This window comes from Diceros bicornis, chromosome 24 (genome assembly GCF_020826845.1).
Source record: "Diceros bicornis minor isolate mBicDic1 chromosome 24, mDicBic1.mat.cur, whole genome shotgun sequence".
Lineage (NCBI taxonomy): Eukaryota > Metazoa > Chordata > Mammalia > Perissodactyla > Rhinocerotidae > Diceros > Diceros bicornis.
Genome location: NC_080763.1, coordinates 15,912,068 through 15,935,665, shown reverse-complemented (window position 1 = coordinate 15,935,665; position 23,598 = coordinate 15,912,068). Strand labels below are relative to the sequence as shown.

The 23,598-nt window shown below is 39.9% G+C and overlaps 1 protein-coding gene across 1 annotated transcript; it reads right to left on the bottom strand.

The window, feature by feature from the left end:
• Positions 1-1,988: 1,988 nt before the first annotated feature.
• Positions 1,989-22,635, bottom strand: GARIN2 (golgi associated RAB2 interactor family member 2). Its single transcript, XM_058566871.1, has 6 exons — positions 22,477-22,635; positions 17,541-17,740; positions 16,302-16,827; positions 13,467-13,714; positions 4,493-4,521; positions 1,989-2,053 (listed from the first exon to the last, which is right to left on the bottom strand). The coding sequence occupies exons 1-6, from the start codon at positions 22,633-22,635 to the stop codon at positions 1,989-1,991; spliced, it is 1,227 nt and encodes a 408-aa protein (XP_058422854.1).
• Positions 22,636-23,598: the final 963 nt, after the last annotated feature.

The following is a 23,598-nucleotide window of genomic DNA, read 5'->3' as shown; positions in this document are numbered from 1 at the left end:
CTGGCCCATGGTGTGCAGCTGGGTGGGGCCCACTTAGTAAACTAAGTGCCCAAGTGCTAAGCTGACTTTGGTGGCAGAGTTACAGAAGGGTGGAAAGAAGGATGGGCACCTCGATTCCAACATCAGAACCCTGATGAGATGGACATGTGGTTCCTGCCAAGGCCAGCCCTGGCCCACCAACCTTCCCTTCAGTTCTGTGAACTCAGCCCCTAAGTGCACGCACACACACACGCACAGCGTTAGCTATGTTGGGAGAGGCAGCTGAGAAAAGTTTCATTCTTAAGTAACTTGCAAAGCTGGGGTCTCAAAGAAATTTAGAGTACAGTGGGCCAGGGCCACCACATACAGCTGTGCAGGTTGTGCACTACATGTAGACTACAGTGGGAACGGGCCCCCCCAACTCTGTGCAGTGTACAATCTGCCCAATTGTATATGGCAGTCCTGTAGGCACTCTATAAATATTCTTAGAATTTTGCTATGAAAGAAAGAGGCCTTGGCCGTGTTGGCTAATCTAAGAAAGCAGGTTGGGAAAGAGTATGAGGAGGGAGCAAAGAGGAAGATCAGGAAAGAGAATGAAAGGAATCGCTTGTAAAAGCAGCGGCAGTTAATTCCCGTCCTGTGCCTCACCTGAAGCTCTCGCTGCTCCCTGTGCTGATGTTACATTTTGTCCCATGATGGACTCCAGAGCAGAAACCACAACAAAACCCTCAGCATTCCATTCCACCTCTGTTATTACTACAATAGAAGTAATAAGATTCAATGTTAAAAGATTCAATTTATTGACAACTTTTTGTGAAAGTGTCCTGTCTGTTCTTTTTGTCTATAGAGACTTATAATTATAAAAAATTACCTTGTAATTACATGTTTTTCCCAGTGGCCTTTTCTTTTTCTGTTTTGCCTTCTTTTCCTCACATCCTTTCCCCTGAGAAAGGGGGAGACAGATAATGTGCAAGATTGAGGAAATTAGAAGAGGATTTGACATAAGGGGAGAGAGCCAGAGGGCAAAAAGAAAAATAGTGGGGGAAAAGTGGAAGAGAGATCATTAGGGAGAGGAGAAGTGGGGAAGAAAGAAAAAGGCCAAAGCAGGAGAGGAAAAAAGGCACAGAAAGAGAGAGAACTTAATTTGGGTCTTAAATTCAAATGATGTTCTAACCACCTCATCAAAAATGTCTTTATTTTTTCCAATGGAGCCCATGTAAAATTTCACAAACAGCTTCCCTTTTAGGGTCCTTCCACCCTGTCTCTTTTTAGCCTGAGTTTCATAAACACAGAATGAACCTGCTTAGGTTCTGCTGCTTAGGATTCCAAGGAATCCTATTTGCAATATTTGAGAGGAAAGTGGATGAGAAAGCTGGGTGGGGAGGACATGCCCAGTATTTCATAAGTGATGTTCCCCTCTCTTCTGTTCTCCAATCTCTGTCCTTTGTCTCATTTCCTTCCATCGTGGAAAAATACCATAGGATCATATACAAGCCTATTGTTTGGGCTCACTGTAAAGAAATCAGCAAAGTTAAGGAGAATAAAGCCTAGGAGGGTAAGAAATTGAAAGTCAAGAAAGGAGAGAGATGGACCCAGGTCCACAGAGACAGGTTTAGCCATCTCTGCCTCGTAGCCTTTTCCTAAAAATAGGACACCTGAAGTACCACATTACCCAAAACCTCACTCAGAAAGGAGAAAAGGCATAATTCTTTCAAACTGCTGACAAGTTTGAGAGATGAATTAGAGACCATGGTTCCCAACTAGCCTCACCCAGGCATTGGGTGAATGTGACTCTGATGAGGTTCATGGTACCAAGGATTTGTTTTACTGCAGTGGGGAGCAGTTGTTATTCTGGCTTCTGCCTCAAATAGAAATTGGAATGACAGACTCATTTTTAGTCTACATTTAGTCTAAATTCAATGGGACAAAGGATTAAGGTTCTACTAATCTTTGCTTTTCCTGGGGTAAAGAGTGTGAAGTGTAAGAGAGTATGAAAGGAGAGAAGTGATTCAGGGGAGTGTGAAGAGGGGGAAAGAGATGCTAATCAGAGGGAAAATGGAAAAACTATACAATCCTAAGTAAGGAAAAATGGGAAGACAGAGGAGAGAAAAGTAGAAATATTGAGAAAGTACGTGGAAGAAAACAAATGGAAAATAATTAATGCTTTGTGAAAACTGCATGCCAAATTTGTACATTGTACCATCCTTGTGATTTAACAAGCTCAGAGTGGAATTTTGCCCCTTGTTTGCTGTATCTTTGCTTAGCTCCTCATCTCAAGCTGCTTGCTAAATTTACAAAGCTGGGCCGCCAGGACCACAAACATATCAGCTTATAAAATCATGACAGCAGGAAGGGCCTGGAGACAGCTAATCACGCCCTCCTCATCCCCCACCCATATGCACACACATCTGATAGTTGAGGAAACTGAGGCCCAGAGAGATTAAATGACGCATTCATGAAACAGAGGAAGGGCGGTTAGAACTCAAACCTAGGGCTTTGATTCTAAGTTCAGTGTTTAATACCTGATTTCTTCATCTTTTCCTTCCGAATTTCCTCCGATTCCATTTCCCAGCTTGTTTCATGGTCTCACTACCTCCTAGTCTTGTTGCCTCCCAAGCTCTGTCATCCTCACTTTTTTTCTCTTGTCCCCACAGGTGGTCAGTCAATAAACCTTGTTGGTCATGTATTGATGCCCTTGTTCCCATCTGACTGCTTCTTAGGGGGTTCAAGGCTGCGGCACCCTTCCCCTGGACTATTAGAATGACTTCCTACCTCTAGCCTCTTCCAGCTTCTCTTAGAGATTGCAGAGTAGTCCTCCTAAAACATAGCACTTGGTTGTCATTTCCCTGTCTTTCAGTGGCCCCTCCTTACCTACCAAACAGTACCATCCAAACTCCTTAGTGTGGCCCAAGACCTCTGTAATATGACTGCTGCCTTTCTTTCCGGGTGCGTTTCTCGTTACTCCTAAAGTGAACATGCCCAGCATGCCCACGGGAGCATGTCCCGTCCCTGTAACTTTGCTCACGCTGTTCCCCATATCCAGCATACTCTTCTTTCTCTTTTCCTAACTCAAAGGCTGCCTCCTTCTTAGAATCTTCCATGATTTTCTCTCTTGAGCTAAAACTAGGTTCTCCACTTTTCTCTTAAAGCACCTAAACCTTCCGCTTTATGTTATTTGTGCACTTGTCGTGAGGCCAGGTAGTGTTCTGTCTTGTATAACAGATAGGAATCGAGTGCTGATCGAGTTGAACAAAATTGAGTTTGTACCAGGAGACAGATGAAAGAATCAGTCACATATAGGATGAAGATAAAAGTATCAATGTCCTACATTAATTTTAAATTTCCATGGCTTAAATAACCAGTGCTTCAGAATGTATGTAGAGTGCACTAATTATATGCTAATCTATTAATTATATATTAGTGATAAGGCTGCTGCTAGACATAGCCTTTCCTTTAGGAAATAAGAGGAAAATATTTAACAGTTGGACATCCCTGGAATTTCTGAAAATTTACTTTGACTTCTTTTTGAAATAAAATTTGGGGTAGAAATTGATAGATGAAAATTCTATCTACTGCAAGGGAGATTTTGCATTTTCCTTATAAACTACGATAGCATTTCCCTATATGTTCTCAGGTTCAATACTATACATTGGAACATAGATAAAACCACATTACAGAGAAGTTCATCTGGTACTTTTGGACATTAAAGCCCAGTGGGAAGGCTTAAAGACAAATCCCGTTTGTAGAAACACCTCTCCTCTAATCATTTGCTTTTTTTTCTAGGACTCTTGCAAATGTGACTAAAAATGCCTTCAAGGGTTCTTGGTTTTTAAAGTGGATGTATTTTTTTCTCTCTCCATTTAAGTCCAGTGAAATATCCTCTCTGTCCCTTCCATGATGTCCTTTTACATGCATGACTGGAGCTGAGGTTAGACTAACTTAGAGGCGGACAGGAGTCAGCAAGGGGAGGGATCTCCACTGGCGCCTCTACGACGGCCTCCGCGTCAAAAGCGTGTTACAAGTTAAAGATCCTGAGACGTGGAAATATGTGAAGAAAAAACTGCTGAGAATAGTGTTCAATGGCATTACGTGACAGCAAAGCAGAGGCCAACGACGTAAGCAGAAAGAAAAGAGAGGCTAGGTGATTTTAGATTTACCAAGAAGTTTAGTTGTGGACCACCCTCCTTCCAAATCTGCAAGGATTGTTGTCCGGGCTCTGCAGAGCTAGCCTGGTAGTGGCTCATGCCCAATGAGTCAGATTCGGGGAGCTAGGAAACCGAACTCGACCAGCGCAGAAAAAAGTGAAGTGGTGTCTAATTCTTGAAAGATAGATAGCATGAGGATAGGCTCTGAGGTTTCTCCAGTGTAGGGCTCAGAATGGAGCAAAGGCGGGAAAGGGAAGGCATGAAGACATCTAGCTGGACTCCTTAGCTCTTAACTGCTCTGTTCCAGGACCCAGATGTGACTACTGGAGCTAAGGATCACAAAGAAATGTAGGGCATTTGTTCCGTACCTGAAGAGTCTGAATGAGTTCTCATGCTCCTGTAAAAATAAACAGCACATTTCAAGAATTTGCCAGGGTAACCACAAATATTTAGAGAAGAATTACTAAGTATGAGATAACCAGCCATTCTCTAAATGTTTTGTGGGTAGTAATGAAACATGTTTATCAAGCCTAGGGTTTTATTGATTATAATACGTATTAGAGTAAAATTACCTAAATTTCTGTTAATATGCAAGCTATCCAACCTGTAAAAGCCATAAAAGTGAATTGTATGTAATAACACATAATCTATTTGTATTGTATCTATCATCTGTCACTCAATGAGGCTGCAGGCATGCTCTTCTGCTGCCTCTCCAGCCCGGGAAAGCTCTTCTGGGGTTGGGACTGAGAGAAGCTCACTGCTGCTGCTCAGAGGCTTCACGTAAACAAAGGCAATTCTTTTGGGAAATAGGGTCTTATAGAGAGAGACCTGGGGTGAATTCTGGAATGGATGGGTGCCTGAGCTTAAGAGTTGCCCACCTCTGCTAGCTTCTTCACCACCGTCTCTATGGCCCTAGGGCCCTGATGGGGCGACAATGCATGGGAGTCTTGCAGGTGAATAACATGCCCCAGTATTTGCCCAAGTTATTACATTTCTTACGGTTTAGTGGATAAACTGGGAGGGTGGCTGTCAGTTTTTCAGACTATTTCACTTTCAGAAATGTCTTTGGATAAAGAAGTTTGTTTTCTGCATTCCTGATTTTTAAAATTAATAGCAAAAATTAAAATACTGTTTTTCTTAACTTCATTGGCATGCTAAAACATAAACTTAAGTCACTTAATTTTCACCAAATCTTTGTTTCTTGGCCACATTTTTGAGAAAAATTTTGGAAATATTGCTTTTTGAGGTAAAGAAAGCGTTTGGAAAGAATAATTACCCTGAGATCATATCTTCCCAGATAAATGTACAAAGACATAATTATGATCTGTTTTAAAGAGTCTGGCAAATACATCCAGTCTCAGTTCTACAATGGATCTTTCTAACGTAAAGGTTAAATTAGTGATTTCCTGAGACATTTGCAGATAAATGCTCTTATAGCTTCACCACATAGGTCTCATGATTTAAATGAAGATTGAGTTTAATGATAAAAGCTTTCAAGAGACTGAGAAATACCAAGTAAACGTAGTTTAAAAAATAGGTGTAAATTAAAATAAAGCCTGCCATTATCCTCTTTAAAACAAAGGGAAGAGTCACAGTAGCTCTATTGTCAAGGTATGAGAGGACTATAAATGCTTTATAAAGTAAATCATTTCTAAAGGAGCTAAAGTGACATTCTAGACGTCTCCATGGTCTTTCACTTCTCTAGATCTAAATTGCTCAATTTACATTTTAAAGACTAATGAATCTGAGAACAAAATATTCAACAAGGTCATTGTTTCATTTTTTTTCATTGTTCCAAAGTACAGTGAGTTAAAAGTGTCATTGAAATCCATGGTCTTGAAGAGAAAAATATATATAACATCACTCTCACAATATCTTGACTTAATCCTACAAATGTTCCAAGAATAAAGCATCAGTGAATTCCATTCTGTTCTTAGATATGACATCTTTCATTCATAATGAACATTCTCAAATTAGGGTCTAGCTAGTAATTATGTTCCTCATGCAAAGAGGTAATAAAAAAGAATCTATGCTGGATTGAATTGGGCTTCAGAGGATTACTTAGAACCAAAATTTGTTTTTTGCTTTTTTTTTTGTTTGTCTATTTCTTTCTTTCTCCTCAGTAGAGTCAGCAGATAAATGACACAAGCTTTGAGACTGGAGGGCAGGGCCTTGAAGAATTTGGGATTTGCTAAACTTCAAGATTCTTTTTATCTTTAAAGTTCTATGATTTTTGCTATTTATATAGGGACTCATTTTCTCATCATTTGGAATAGTGATCATAATAGTGAGACTAACAAAACATTGCACCTGCAGAGCACTTTTCCATCCTAAAAATTTAAGTTATCTTTAAAATTTTTCATTTTTTAAAAAGCCATTAAGAGCTAATATGATGATCAGAGGACTTTTAGGGAGTGAGACTATTCTGTATTTAATGGTGGATAAACATCACTATGTGTGTCAAAACCCACAGAATTGTCCAACACAAAGAGTGAACCTTAAACTAGGGACAATGGTTAATAATGTATCAATATTAATTAATTGTAACAAATGTACCACACTAATGCAAGGTGTTAATAATAGGGGACACTAGGGGTGGGGGGAAAGCGAGAAGGAAGCAATGGGGTGGGTGTATGGAGCTCCATGTACCATCTGCTCAATAATTCTGTAAATCTAAAACTATACTTTTAAAAAAATAAAGTCTATTAATTATTTTTTTGTGAGGAGGACCAGCCCTGTGCTAACATCCAATGCCAATCCTCCTCTTTTTTTTGCTGAGGAAGACTGGCCCTGGGCTAACATCTGTGCCCATCTTCCTCTACCTTATATGGGACGCCGCCACAGCATGGCTTGACAAGTGGTGCAACGGTGCACACCCGGGATCCGGTACTGGCGAACCCCGGGCCGCCGCAGCAGAGCACGTACACTTAACCGCTTGCGCCACGGGGCTGGCCGCAATTATTTTGCTTTTTTAAAGGCACTAAAAGCTGATCTAATGCTTCAGGGTATCTATTATGTGCAAAAGGGCAAGGAAAGAAGAAGTCGAAAAGATTTCAACAGTTAAACTTATGAGAGTTTGAATTGTGGTATGTTCCTGAAGCCTTAGACAAGGGCAGGACATAGAATTTGAGACACGTGGATGAAATAAAGCAGAAGAAAGACATCAGAGTGATCAGACCTGATCAATTATTATTTAGGACCGACTGCTAAATTGGATGGATTTATTTTTATCGTGTCTGTTTTTTAGAAATCTGACACTGTTCTATGAAAGCCATGCTCATGCGAGGTACATTTTCTACTGGTACATTTTCCACCGAGTGACACCTGCTTCTGTTCCTCTACGTCTCGTCTTCCTCTCTCCCATCTCTCACTACCCCTGACTGACGGTTGCTGTTTCTCTCTCTCCTCCTCACTCTCCTTCTCTCCTGGTTTTTTTCTTTACCTTTGTCCTTCTTTCTCCTCTAACACATCAGATTTACCAGTGGCCTTTCTAGTCATTGTTTAGTTCCTCTGAAAAAACCCAGTGGTTACTATCAAGAAATAATAGATGAATGTTCTGGGGGAAATTTCTCTATTTCAGCTACTTCTCTACCCTCAATTTGAAGCAGGAAATTTCTTAAACATTGAACCAAATTTTTATATATTTTTTCTTTTTTGAATCCAAATTTCAGAGTTCCTGTCATATAAGAAAAAATCCTGAAGAAGTCTCCCTTGATTTGAGCCAATAGTTTTTCCAGTGGCTATACAGGAGAATCCTTTTGGCTATAGGGCCTCAGAACAAGCCCTCATGAGAGAGGAATCCTTGCTAAAGCCTACTTTGTACCTAGGATTGGCTTCTCCTAAGACAGTGGTTCTCAAACTTGAGCGTGCATTAGAACCGCTTGGAGGTCTACTACAACATAGAATGCAGAGTTTATGATTCAGTAGGATGGGATGGGCCCGAGAATTTACGTCTCTAACCCGTTCCCAGGTGACGCTGCCGACCAGCCACACCTGAGAACCACTGGTATCGAAACTAAGACAGCAAACTATGCTTCGCTTCAGCAGACAACCAAAAGTATCGTAATAGTAATCAAGATCCACCAAGACCTTGAGTGTGCTGGCCATTGGCTCTGGAGGCTTTAGAACTTCAAGAAACGCAGCAGCCCAGGGGCTGAAGCAAACAGTACTCTGATTTCAAGGTTTGTGGAGATCCTAAGGATCGTCCATATTCCTTTACTTCCCTTATTCCCTACTTATCAAGGAAAGAAGGTTAAAAAGAAAGTCAGTTTTGAGTACTTAATATTCGGATTATTAAGATATTTTTGAGTAAGTTTTTTTTTTTTTGGAGAAAAGAGCCAAATTTCTTTCATCTACATTATTGGAAATGAATTATTAATGACAATAACAATCATTTACTAAGCACACAATATGTCCCAAGCCCTTTACGTATTTTATTGCTCTACTTCTCAGGACCCTACAGCGTACCGGGTGTGTTGACATTTTCTCCACCACACTTCTTTAAGGAATCCCCCAGAGCACACTCATATTTGACTTCACCATGCCTTCTGTTGTTTACTTTAGCAGTAGATTAAAAGATAAGAAACATGCACCGGTCTTGATCCCTTGCAGGAGAATGTCTAAAGTCTCCAGGACAAATGGATTAACGTTTGTTTTTGAGAAGTTCCCAGAGTTAAAGACTCCACAACCTTCAGAAACTAGTTCTATTGTTTATTAAAATCTAATCAATGATCTGCATGTATTTTACTGTTTTTTTTAATTAATTGGTGGTTGTATTACTTTACTATATAATAAAATTTTTCTTCATGTTTAGCTAAAATACGTTTTACTTCAAATCTACTTTTTAAATTTAGCCTTCTGTGGACTTCCTCATACACTGAAGATGGTAATTGTCACCTATTAGCATTTTCGTCTTCAGTTTAAATATCCTCAATTTCTCTACTGCATTAAGAGTATTTAATAAGTTGTACTTTCTCTCCAGTTCCTCTCTAGGTTCAGTTTACTGAGTAGTCTAGGGAAAAGATAACTTCAGAGGTCCTGTGTGGTATAGAATCACCTTTCTACTGTATTCAACATGAGTCAAATCTATATTAGATTTGTGTTCAGTCTGATCTAGAATCCGAACATTTCCTTCCTCCCTCGCTCCTGCTCTCTCCCTATTTTTATCTGTCTCTTCTTTTTTTGGAGCAATTACCATGTGCCTGACATTGTGAACTTTTGAATATCAGCTTATTTAATCCCTACAACAACTCTGCATGGTAGGTATCATTCCCGTTTTACAGATGAGGAAACTGAGACCTAAAGAAATTCAGTAACTTGCCCAAGATCACACAGCTAGTAAGAATAGAGGAGCCAGGATTTGAACCCAGGGTTGTCTGACTACAAAGCTCCTTCTCTAGCTGCTATGTCTTCCAATTAATGCATCCAGTTAATACATCCAATTAATGCATCCAATTAATATATTTAGCATCAGTTTGATTTTTAAATTATATATGTAATCAATTGTACAATAAAAGTTTAATAGAAACATCTATCAATAGCTGTAACAAATATCAATTCCTTTAATCACTAACTACTCCTGAACTCTACAGTTTCTTCCCATCCTGTTGTAGAAATATAATACCACCATGTGCATATTTTTTGAAATTTTCCTTTTCCAGCTTATAATTCCTTATTAGCTCTTTTCATTAAAATTCTCCGATTGCTTTTCCTAGTGGGGATCTGCTGTTTCACTATTTCCTGGTTAGCCATTCTCCTATCAGGGGTTGTTTGCATTACTTACAAAACGCTATGTTCGAGTAAGTTATGTTCCCTTTTGAATTATTTCTTTGACATGTATTCCTATAAGTCAAGGGGTGTAACCATCTGTAGTGTGAATTGCCAAATCACTCTGCAGAAAGCTCCCCCCCTTACAGTGACACCATCGATGTTAGTAACATCTAACGAAAAGCCCACTGGTAATGGCTTAGCTTGTGTTTCTTTAATTATTAGTGAGATTGATCTGTTTTTAAGTATTTATTTGCTTTCTGGAGTAAATTTTCTATTCATAATCTTGAATTATTTTTATTATTTTTTTAAATTTTATTTATTTATTTATTTTTCCCCCAAAGCCCCAGTAGATAGTTGTATGTCATAGTTGCACATCCTTCTAGTTGCTGTATGTGGGACGCCGCCTCAGCATGGCCGGAGAAGCGGTGCGTCGGTGTGCACCACGGATCCGAACCTGGGCCGCCAGCAGTGGAGCGTGCGTACTTAACTGCTAAGCCTCGGGGCCGGCCCCTTGAATTATTTTTTAACTGGATCCTTTACAAATTCCCATCAGCTACCCATATATATGGGATGTAAAATCTTTATAGATTATTTATCTATTTATTATTATTATTTTCCCATTGTGTTGTTATGTATTTATGTATATATGTATTTATTTAATCACTTAAAATCATTTATTTGGCAGATATTTATAACTGCTATGCAATCAATCAGCTTGGAACTCTATTCCCCCAGAGCTCCACACTTGCTTCAAATCTCTGCTCAAATGCCCCTTCCTTGGAGAAGCCGTCCCTGACCAGTTATATAAACTACCCCTTCTCCCTCCTCAAATCACTCTCTATTCTGTTACTTTATTTTTGTTTTCATCACAGCAGATTCCAGCTGGCATACCAGATTTTATTTGCTCATTATCTGTGTCCTCCACTAGAATGAAACACTCCATGAGATAGGGACTTAGTTATTTTCAGGGCTGTGTCCCCAGTGCCTAGCACATAGAAGGTGCTCAGTATTTATTACTGAATGAAGGATCTTTCCTCTGCAACTGAGGCAATGCTACCATTCCATTTTCTTCTAGTTTATTTTAGTTAGCTTTAAAATATTTTACTCTTTCCCCACTTGAAAATGTTTTGTAGTACAGTGTAAATCTTTGAACAACGTTTTCCAGAATTTTGCTTTTTCATGCTTCTTTTGAACCCATATCAGTTTGAATCTATTTTTCTCTCTTTATTTCTATGTTCTAAATTTTGCATTGGTGTTTGTGATGACCGTTTAATTATAATATGGCTTAAGATTTTATAGGACCAAGTCCCCTCAAGACATTTTCCATCCCCAATAGTTTCCTTGGGATTCTTACCCCTGTCTTTTCCACATAATTTTCTGATTTCTATGAGATATCATATTGAGATAATGGGTATTGTATTGCATCTATAAATCAATTTAGGAAGGCTTGTCATCTTTGCTGTCTTAAATCTACCAGCCCAGAAAGAGAGTTTATGTTGCTTATTCACGTTGTCTTTTATTTCTGCCATGAGTTTTGCAATTCCATGTATGTAGATCTCTTATCACTCTCACTAAATATTTGATTTTTATTGTTGCCTTTGGATGTTCTCTTTTTTCAACACATTTTTGGTTTGTTAATAAAAATCATGAAACATTTTTTGTGAATTTATATCATCTGTAACCTTCCTAAACTTGTTCATAAACTAATATTTTTGATGATTTTCAAATTTTCTAAATATGAATTTCTGTTTGCAAAGAGTGATTTTTAAAATCTCTTATATTTATTCTTTGTATTTCTTTGTCCTATCGCAATTGCTAGCACCTCTTAAATTATATTACGTAGAAATGTTAATGGGAACATCCTTAATTTGTTCCACGTTTTAAGTAGAACACTTCTAAAATTTCTTCATGAAAAATAATGTTGTCTCTGGTTTGGAGTAAATATTCTTTACTGTGTTGAGGAAAAATTCTTCTACATTTTGCGGTTCTTTATCAAGAATATCAAAATCTATCAAATGTATTTAAAGTATCATGATTTTTCTGCTCTTCTATATTTAAATAATGACTTATATTGACAGTTTCCTTAATTTTATATTAAGCTTGCTATATTTTGCCTGCTAAGATTCTATGAAGTCAGCATTTATTGTCACAAGTAGGATTAATCTAGAATTTTCTTTCTTGTGTTGTTTTTGGCAGGCTTTACAATCCAGACAAATTATTTGCTTCATAAAATTAGGAAAACAAAACATTTTTCTATAACTGAAAGAAAACATTACACTAAATGGAGATAATTCTTAGAGTATCTGAAAACTGTCCAATAAAAGTCACAACTATGTCCTTTTCTTTTATGGAGCTCTTGGATAAATTTTCCTGTTTTTAAGTTCTGATGGTGCCAGTTTTGCCTCTTTGCATATTTGCTAATGTCATTTATTTAATTTAGAGTTTCCAAGTTATTAAAGCAAAGTTGTATATCATCTTTCTCAATAACATTTTACTGTTCTTCTTACTAGTTGATATAGCACTTTTTAAGTTTCCAATTTTATCCTTTCAAAAAAATAGTTGTCCAAGATTTGCCTGTTTTGTCATTCTTTTTGAAGAATCAGCCAAACTTCTTTTAACATTTCAAATTATTTAAAATTTTTCTAGTTTATTTCTTTTTTTTTTTGTGAGGAGATCAGCCCTGAGCTAACATCCGCCAATCCTCCTCCTTTTTTTTTTTTTTTTTTTTTTGCTGAGGAAGACGGCCCTGGGCTAACATCGGTACCTATCTTCCTCCACTTTATATGGGACGCCGCCACAGCATGGCTTACCAAGCAGTGCGTCTGTGCACGCCCGGGATCCGAACCAGCGAACCCCGGGCCGCCGCAGCGGAGCGCGCGCGCACTTAACCGCTTGCGCCACCGGGCCGGCCCCCTATTTCTTTTTTTTTGTTGTTTATTTTTCCTGTTTTCCCCTTTTCCTTTTTTATATTTAAAAACAATTTAAACATAATTCGTTACATTCCTCATTTTCATTCTTGCTAACATAAGCATTTAGATCTCTAAATTTTTCTCTGATTTCTTTTTAGAAGTTACTCCAGAATGATCAGATTAACTTTTATCTTTCTAACACTACAATGCTCTCTCACATTCAGCTTGCAAACGAGCTATTGAAATTATGGAAACAGTTTTTTCAGATTATTAAGTTATTAGTTGGAAATGTAGAGACGTATAAGGGATATCTAGAGAAGAAAATATAGAGAGGTATAAGGATAAAAGGAAAAGTACCCATAATAATCATTGTAGAGATCAATGCCCCTAACTCCAAAATGTGGACACTGAGTCTATTCTGTTTGCTTCAGCACACACAGCTGACACCAGGCAGATTGCCCAGAGTGCCAAATGAACGGTGTGAAAATAAAAATTCACCAAGGTTGTACCCAATGTGGATACGAGTTGACTGTCATCATTCAATTACATTGTTTCTATGTCTGAGAATCTTCAGTAAATGCCCGAGCCGCAGGGACCGTGAAGCGTACCCTTGTTTACATTTCCGCGCGCCTCAGCATCCCTGGCATCTCCCGGCCTCACATACCTGGATTCTTCAGCCTTGAGAGCCATGGTTTTAAAATCAGTCATCCTTATTTCAGAGGTTTTATCACTCGTCTCTTTAGATGTGTTTCTCTCACTTTCTTCTGGAGTCAAGATAGTATGAAAACATCTTTCACCTTCGAAATTCAGTGTTATGTTTGAGATAGTGACATAGTTTGAGGATTCTTTTAACTCATTCTTATTTTTTCTATCTTGTAGACACTCAGGCTTCAGAATGTTTTCCAGTTTTTCCTTTGAAAATAATAAGCAGCAGCTAATCAGCTAACAGAACAGCATCAAACAGAAACGGCTTGTTTATGGAGCAGTATCTAACACAGTAATCATTTCGCTTGTATTTACTGAGCGCCCTTGAGCGCGCAGGCGCAATGAGGGCATGAGGCTTCCCGTTGCATGGCCATTGGGAAGAGGCCAAGCGGGCATTGAGCTGCCAGTGAGGGGACCTGATACAGCACGTTCAAAAGCTCACGTGATCGTGTACACCATTGTCACCTCACACAAGAAAATTGGTACTTTATAGCATTCCTCTCCCTGAAGGTTTTCTAGAAATGCCTTGCCAACCTTCTCCCCAGTCTGAGGTTGATCTTGATTTAAGAGCATCTAATAGGTGACAGGAGTTGGAGGTTCATAGTAATACAAAGAGTTTGTTTTTCAAAAGACTTACAACCTGTATCTAAAACGTAATACCCTAAAATCTCTCCTGTTCTGCTAATTTCCTGGTTTCTGTTAATGCACTGCTTCTCCTAGTTGCCCACTGCCCTCCTCAGAATCTCTCTCAGGCCTTGGAGCAATCGGTTGGCTAGTCCTAAAGACCCTGTCTCCCTAACATCCTTCACACCTGCACCTTCCTCCTCCCATTGCCACTACCTAGTGCGTCACCTCTATTTTGTTCCCTCGAAAATAATGCAATAATCTTCTTCCTTAAAGAGAAAACATTTTTTCTGACAATAAAAGTAATACATAATTATTATAGAATATTTAGAAAATCCTGTAAGATATAAAGTGAAAGGGAGAAAATTATTGCTTCTTTGATGCCACTGGCCAGAAATAACTACTCCTATGGCACATTTCATTCTGGTCTTTTTGTCCGTTTATTTATTTTGTACGTGTTTGCTTTGTGATCATATTGCAGTTATGTATCCTACATTTTTCACTTAACAATTTATCATAAGCATTTTCCTCATGTCATTAAAAATTGTGTAAAACTACCTGAATTTTTTTCTAGTTAAAATTTATTTTTATTGTAGGAAATAGAAAATTCAGAAAAGTGCAAAAAAAACACCATGAATTGCCTGTTATCCCACAATCCAGAAATAAACTGCTGTTAAGAATATGATTTTTTCCCCTTCTGTTGTCTATGTGCATATAAATATATTTTTATATAATAGGTATCATATTCTTCATTTTTTGTTCAACTTTATGTCATGAACATTTCTCCAGGTAAAGAAAAATTCTTCAACAATTTTCATAGCTACGGAGCAGTCATTCATTTAACAAACATTTTCTGAGTGGCTATGATCTTGCCAGTTACTGTGATTGCTCCTGAACAAGATAACTATAGCACCTGCCCTTCATGGATTTAAATTTGTTTATCCATCCCCCATGGTGGGTGTTTAGCTTACTTCCATATTTTCATAAACATGCTATAGATGTGGTATGATTAACATCTTTGTAGCTAAATCTTTATTCTTATGTTTGATTAATTCCTTCAGAAAAATTCCTAGAAGTGAAATCACTGAGTCAAAGGGTACAAACCTTTTGTTTATACCCATCTTGATTCATAATGATTTCAGGAAGATTTGTCCCAATTCTCATCCATACTGTGAATCTATATGAATTTCAAGTTGACTACACCTTTACTAATATTGACTGCTTTTATTCTTTTAATTAACAGTTAAATTTTTTTTCTAAGTTTGCATTTCTTGCATTATTAGTAAGGTTAAATTTTTCCACTATATTCATTAGTGGTTTCTTCTTCTGTGAATTGTCTATCTTTACCCTTTGCCATTTGTCTATTGTGGGCCCATGGAGGTTTTTCAGAGTAGTCTTCAAACTGATCTCTTTACCTACAGCCCATCCTATCATCAGATTCGTCTTTTAAAAACACGGCTCCTTCATTCTCTCAGAGGGAAGCCTTTGGCAGCTAAGGTTTGCCCAGAGAGTGAAGTCTACACTTCTTAATTTGGCATTCAAGGTTTGCAAGCAACTTTCCTATCCTGTATCCGAATATTCCCTACGTATATTATGCTCCAGCCAAACTGAACTAACCATTCTTGGATATGGCTCTGTGTTTTTCCACTTTCTGGCCTTTTCTAAAGCCGCTCACTTCTTTTGGCATTTTATTTCCCTGTTTCCATCCTTACTTTTACTATTGAAATTTCTCCCCATCCTTCAATATACTGCATACTTTTATATACATTTAAACCTTAAAATAGCCCTTACGTGATGTTAATATCCTCATTTTAGAGATGAGGAAACTGAGGGTTGTACAAGTTCAGTGACTTGGCCAAACTACTATGCAGCAGGGCAAGATTTCCCCCTGGGTCTTCTGACTCTGATCCCAAAGTTCTTCCCATCCCACCACAGCTTTCTGATACTGGGTTAAGGTCCATGGTAAGGATGGTCACTGCCCATTTTAGGAGACTTCTTACAACTCCTTTACACCAGGGTTCAGGGATCAGATCTCATTAAAATTAGATTACTCAGAGTAAATTCCACAGCATTTTGATAATTGACGTCAGGTAGCTAACCAAGAAGGGTGATCTTGGTTATCGCTCTTATTCTTGATTATTAGAGAATGAGAGTCTTCCATGTCACATACCTTCTCCTCTTGCTTGGCCTTTAGTATGTCATCATCCTCAACCACCACTGTGACCTTCGAGCAGTTTGTGACATCACAGAGGTCTCTGACTTCTGTGACAATTCTTACATCTGGGGCCTCTGTGACCTCATTTTCTGGAACATCTGTGATGTCGGTGACATCGGTGTTGTCTGTGAATTCTGAGAAATCAATGCTTTCTATGGCATGCACAGTGTCTATACACGTGTACATGTGGGGGCTCTGCACCGCTGTGAAGGCGGCAATGTCCATGATGTCCAGGGAGCCTGTGATCTCTGTGCCATTGGTGATTTCCGAGAGGCTCGAGAATTCCGATACTCTAGAAGCTTTGGCTTTCTCCCAATTCAAGAGGGAGACGAGTTCCACCCATTGACAGAATAAGGTGTCCTGTTTGTATGCAGGGGCGCAGAGCTGTAGGTAGTAGGCTCGTCCACTCACCAGCTTTAGTTTGAGGCGCATGCTCTCAGCATCGTGCACAGAGAGAGTCACAAACTGCAGAGGGAGAAACCTGTGAACAGACACAAGTGTCCCCTAGAGGCCCAGCGGGAGAGCTGTCAGAGGCTTCTCCCTCACGCTGCACAGCAGTCTGCAGAGTGAGACTCAGGACAACAGGCTTGTCTCCCAGACACGCTGGGCAGGGGCGGGCAGGGGTTGGGGCAGTACCGTCCTGTGACCACCACGTTCCCGGGTCTGGTCCTTAGCTTTTGAGGCCCAAAACTGATTTTTAGTACATGTAATCAGGCTCCTGAGGGCCAACTCACCTAAATCATACTCCTAAGATTCTGAGGAACTAAAAAATCAGAGTAACTATTTACCACGAAAAGTTGTCCCATTTAGTTAATCCTGCGAAGCTGAGAGTTAGAGAAGTCGAGTGATTTGCTCCAGGTCATACAGCAAGTGAGTGGCTTGAGGCAAGACCAGAGCTAATTCTGACGGAAGTTGGGACGTTGGGGAAGAGGGCACATTCCAGAGAGGCAGTTTATTATGAGTCTTCACTTCCTGTTACTCAGGTTTAATTTTTTGAAAATTAACTGCCTGTTTCACTGCCAAGTTGTCATAAACTATTTTCCCCGACTTTAAGGACATGACTCTGTCATTTGCAGCAAGGAGTGCAAATGAGATGCTCCCTTGGAGCCATTGTCATTGCTGTTTCTACTTTTGGCTCCTCGGGGTAAAGCACGTTTTCTGAGAGATCCTTGACCTCTTCCCTGTGTAACTCACCTGGTGAGCACCAGTTTCTCTGGAGAAGGAGATGTCAGGAGACTTTGAAACAAGGGTTCTGTGTCTCTCTGGGCAGCGGGTGTCGGATGTGCCAGCAGCATCACGTTGGGGGTCTTGTGGGTGTGGCTGGACGAGCAGATGCCGACAGTCACCCAGTTGGCGTGATTATGAAGGTAAATGGACTCACCTCTCCTGTTGACCTAGGGCAGAGAACAGGAGGAGGAATTTGCTTTTCTTTTCTTTTTTTTTTTTTGTGAGGAAGATCAGCCCTGAGCTAACATCCATGCCAATCCTCCTCTTTTTTGCTGAGGAAGACTGGCCCTGGGCTAACATCCGTGCGCCTCTTCCTCCACTTTATATGGGACGCCGCCACAGCATGGCCTGACAAGCGGTGTGTCAGCACGCGCCCAGGATCCAAACCCCCGGCCGCTAGCAGCAGAGCACGTGCACTTAACTGCTGTGCCATGGGGCCGGCCCCAGGAGTTTTCTGATAAAGTGCATGGCCCCGAGAACTTTGCTTGCCTGAGTGGTGTAGGAAATAAAGGAGAAATGAACCATGATGCATTTATTCAGTCACTTGTTCATACGAATTCTTGGAGATATCACAGTGAACAGGCAGAGACAGCCCCTGACCTGTGGGGGTCTCGCAGGGAAGGTGAACATCAAACAAGCATGTCACTAATGATTATTGTAAGAAGTTACCAAGTACAAGTTCAAGGTGCTGTGCTGTGAGGCACATAACAGGGGACTTGACCTAGAGAGGGCTGCAGGCAGTGGTGTGCTGGTAAATGTGTAACAATTATCTCTTGGAAGATACACAGACATAAGTGTGTCATACATTTTACTGATATGAAAGATGAGTAGCACATAATTTACAAATAATGATATACAATACTCCATTTTAAATTCCAGATAGTCAGTTGATTCTCACAGAAGTCTTTTTTTATTTTTGTGAGGAAGATCAGCCCCGAGCTAACATCCATGATAATCCTCCTCTTTTTGCTGAGGAAGACGGGCTCTGAGCTAACATCTATTGCCAATCCTCCTCGTTTTTTTCTTCCCCAAAGCCCCAGTAGATAGTTTATGTTGTAGTTGCACATCCTTCTAGCTGCTGTGTGTGGGATGCGGCCTCAGCATGGCCGGAGAAGCTGTGCGTCGGTGCGCGCCCGGGATCCGAACCCGGGCCGCCAGTAGTGGAGCGCACGCACTTAACCGCTAAGCCATGGGCCGGCCCCTCACAGAAGTCTTCGTTGACCTTTGCCATAGTCTTGTATCCATAACATTAAGAGCACAGATAATAGTAAAATGTAGTAAAATAATAGGAATGATGAGTTTGGAGTATTTGTTGCCTTTGTTTTGAATATAATTTATTTGTAAGTTTATACTATTTGATTTTTAATAATGGCTGTGTTTAACTACTGACTTGCAAACTTCCTGAACATTTGCAGATCGGCTGGCTCCAGCACACCCTGGACATGGGTCAGAGAAGTCTTCCCTGAGAAAGAGACCTCTAGCTGAGACCTGAGCAGTGTGGGAGATAAACTGGCTGGGTGGACAAGAGATCTTTCCAGGCAGAGGAAAAGCATATGCAAAACCCCCAAAGTCCAAGAAACTTGGCTAGTAAAATCTCTGCCAGTTGGAAGATGAGGAGACTGGAAAGTGGGCAACACTCGGTTTCTCAGCTGTAGGTTAATTGGTTCAAAAAAATAAATCACTTAAAAACAAAAATACTCCCAAAGCAATCCTGAGGAAAAAGAACAAAGCTGGAGGTATGACACTCTCTGATTTTGAAATATACTACATAGCTATAGTAACCAAACCAGCATGGTACTGGCACAAAAACAGACACACAGATCAATAGAACAGAATTGAAAGCCCAGAAATGAAACCACACATCTAATTAGACAGCTAATCTTCGACAAAGGAGCCAAGAACATGCAATGGAGAAAGGAAAGTCTCTTCAGTAAATGGTGTTGGGAAAACTGGACAGCCACATGCAAAAGAATGAAAATAGACCATTATCTTACACCATTCACAAAAATTATCTCAAAATGGATTAAAGACATGAATGTAAGACCTGAAACCATAAAAGTCCTAGAAGAAAACGTAGGCAGTACACTCTTTGACGTTGGCATTAGCAGTATCTTTTCAAATACTGTCTCTACTCAGGCAAGGGAAACAAAAGAAAAAATAAACTTATGGGACTACATCAGGCTAAAAAGCTTCTGTACAGCAAAGGAAACCATCAACAAAATGAAAAGACAACCCAACAACTGAGAGAAAATATTTGCAAATCATATATCTGACAAGGGGTTAATTTCCAAAATATATAAAGAACTCATACAACTCAACAACAAAAAAATGAACAACCCAATCAAAAAATGTGCAGAGGACATGAACAGACATTTTTCCAAAGAAGGTATACAGATGGCCAACAGGTGCATGAAAAGATGTTCAACATCACTAATCATTAGGGAAATGCAAATCAAAACTACAATGAGATATCACCTTACACCCATCAGAATGGCTAATACTAAAAAGATGCGAAACGAAAAGTATTGGAGAGGATGTGAAGAAAAGGGAACCCTCATATACTGCTGGTGGGCATGCAAACTGATGCAGCCGCTATGGAAAACAGTATGCAGATTTCTCAAAAAATTAAAAATAGAACTACAATATAATCCAGCTATTCCACTTCTGGGTATTTATCCAAAAACATGGAAACACTAATTTGAAAAGATATATGCACCCCTATGTTCATTGCAGCATTATTCACAATAGCCAAGACTTGGAAGCAACCTAAGTGCCCATCAACAGATGAATGGATAAAGAAGATTTGATATATATACAATGGAATACTATTTAGCCATAAAAAAGATGAAATCTTGCCATTTGCAACAACATAGATGGACCTTGAGATTATTATGCTGAGCAAAGTAAGTCAGACAGAGAAAGACAAATACCGTATGATTTCACTCATATGTGGAAGATAAACAAACAAACAAACACAAAGATATGGAGCATAGATTGGTGGTTACCAGAGGGGAGGAGCGTGGAGGGAGGGCAAAAGGGGTAAAGGGGCACATGTATATGGTGATGGGTGGAAACTAGACTTTTGGTGGTGAACATGATGCAGTCTGTACAGAAACTGAAATACAATAATTTACAAATTTAAATTACATTAATTTAATAATTATTAAAATACAAAATACAACCTGAAATTTATATAATGTTATAAACCAATGTGACCTCAATAAAAAATAAATTTAAAAAACCACACAAATATACTCGGAAAGAGGTTGTAGCCAGTAGTGTTGAGTCCCTACCGAAAGCCACACCATTCTTCTTTCTGATTGGCAGGATTCTGTATCCACCCCTCAGGGATGGTGCCCCAGCTCAGGGGTTAAATACTGATTAACCTAAACCTAAGTGATTGCTTTCAGCAGTGGCATGTGACCCAAGCCTGCCAATGAGATACTAGCGGGGCCTCTTCGTGCCTCTGGCCAAGGATTCTCAGCCTTCACAAAGAGTTGCAAGGATGAGATGCATCTCTTCTGTTGCTGGCAGCTGTGACTGTCCTGTTTGCCTGCGATGTCCTGCGAGGAGACAACTTGAGGGTGACAGAGCAAAAAGAGAGAACGTGGGTCCTTGATGACTCCCTGCAAGTGAGCCGATGCCCTGTGGCTCTTTCACTCTATTTGAGATAATTGCTGTTCTTTTTCATTTAAACTTATTGAGTCTGGAACCTTGGTAACTTGCTGGCAGAGACATACTAACCATGAGAGGTTCTGCATTTTGAAGTGAATAACTTATCCAGTTATGACATGGGGCCGTGTTTGGTCTATAGAATGGTAACTACCTCCCCCAGTATTCATTAGAGCATGCAAAAGCTTATTTGAAAAGGGTGCAGGAAGAGTGTGAAAAATAAAATAAGACTATTAGGAGGAAATAAGCATATGGAAGGCAAAGTACATCAAAGGATGACTGATCCCATGTGTTCTGGGGCATCCCTTAAACATGAGTGTTCTTCAAGGTTTTGCCTCCCACATATGGTGTTCTGGAAGTGAGGAGGTCTCCCTCGTACCCAGGTCTCAGGGCAGAGTGCATGTTTGTGGGAGAGGAAGAAGTGCGTGTTGTCTACCCTGTCGCCCCTCTGTGGAATCAGCCGAGGAGCTGCTTGAATGGGTGTGTTTCCTATTAAGACTTGGTCGTCACATTTCCATGAACTTTAGGGGTAAAGCTCATACCATTGAACTCCTTTCCCCATTTCTTTGTCTGAGTTTTTTTTTTCCTAGCTGAGGAAGATTGGCCCTGGGCTAACATCCGTGCCCATCTTCCTCTACTTTATATGGGACGCCGCCACAGCATGGCTTGACAAGCAGTGCGTCGGTCCACGCCCGGGATCCAAAGCTGGGAATCCTGGGCCACCAAAGTGGAGCCCGTGCACCTAACCCCTACACCAAATATAGGTACATTTTTATGAGAAGGAAACTTCTCTTCCTGACACAATTTGACAATTATGTTTTACCTTCAGGAGTAAGAGCCAAAATTCATTTTAATCCCTCGTTGTGTCATTCTTTAAAATGTCTTCAAAGGCTAAGAGAGGAGTTATCTGAATGCTTTCCTGTGGCAAGATATTCTAAAAATGGCTATAATCTCTTCATATAATTTTGGAAACATTATGATAGAATGACAATTACGTTAGAGTTAGGACAGAATTTATAGGTAAGAGTTTGTTGAGAAAATTTGAAATGAATTTTCCTTTAACATTATCATTATTTTAGGTTGTTTAAAGTTCCAAACTATTCCCTTTAGTTGTATCACACCTTCCCTAGCCACACTTAAAACAATTCTCCTCCCAACCTTTTCGGTTGTCTTGGGGAAAATTAATTACTGAAGTTATTGGAACATAATTCAGGGCTCAAATATTAGTTACCTGGATAAAATTGCTCTCTAATATGGGAGGAGATACGAAAGGGGCATACTCTCCTCCATCCAATGTGTTCTGAAGACCTTCTGGATCGTGGGAGTGTGGGACACAGACGACATCTTGCTTATTGATCTTCATGGGAGACTTCCTGTTGCTTTTCTTCATTGTGCTTACACACAGACATCAGAAATTGAGGAAATGGAAATACAAGGAACAGATATGGAGAAAATTTAATATAATGATTAAGTTGCCTCATTAATTCAACAAATTTTATCAATACCTATGGTATGTCAGGCCGTGGAGATAGATCTGAACAGGACTGATAAGATCTCTGCCCTCATGAAGGTTACACTCTATGGGAAACAGAGAAGAAGCAAGTAAAAAAAATGTTGGATGATAACAGCTACAAAGCCTGCAGAAGAGATCCATGTAATAAAAAGTGCCTGGGGTGTGGGGCTGGCAGTACTAATTAATTAGGGTGGTTAGGAAAGGTCTCTCTAGGAGGCCTCGTAACACAGGCCTCAGGTCCCCCAAACCATTATTTTCTGTCTTTCCAATTAATGGTACCACTATTCTTTCCATTATGCAGGGTTCTCAACTCTTTAGCGTGTCGAAACTATACTAAACTGAGAACATTTCTTCCCGACTCTTCACCCATGACCAAGGCTTAGCTCTTGGTTGGGAGGTAAATAGTGGATCTCTGTCTAATCAATGACAGCTGTTCATCTCCTGCTGTCTCGCTCTGGCTCTCTCCCCGGAAACTGCTTCGACAGACAACAATGGTTCTATGTCACTGGTTTGACCGAAATCATAGAATTCTGAGAAGGGAACAAGGCCCCAGAATGTAATTTTGTTCAAATGTTCAGAAGATTACCCTTCCCTCTTCACAAACTCCATGCCAGTTAGAGGAAGGGTCCTTAGCTGGCAAGCAGTAGCTCCTGTGTACGTATTTCCACTTCAATTCTCTCTCAGAGACTCTTTTTTCCCCCTAGCCCAAGATGGAGGGTAAGTATTGAACATGTCTCATTGGTGTCCCAGCCAGGGCCGTGAGATGCAGAGACCACTGTGGCCCGACGTCCTCTGAGCATAAGATTCCGGGCATGGTGAGCGTGGGAATCTCCAGCAGAG

What these genes read in the sequence shown, in the direction of transcription:
- GARIN2 (XM_058566871.1), bottom strand. Translation starts at nt 22,635, where the DNA reads ATGAAGAAAAGCAACAGGAAGTCTCCCATGAAGATCAATAAGCAAGAT. An exon ending in GAGAAACTGGTGCTCACCAG is followed by an intron (nt 16,828 to 17,540) that starts GTGAGTTACACA and finishes GTCTGTTCACAG; the next exon opens with GTTTCTCCCTCTGCAGTTTG. An exon ending in AACTCATTCAGACTCTTCAG is followed by an intron (nt 2,054 to 4,492) that starts GTACGGAACAAA and finishes TTCCTTACTTAG; the next exon opens with GATTGTATAGTTTTTCCATT.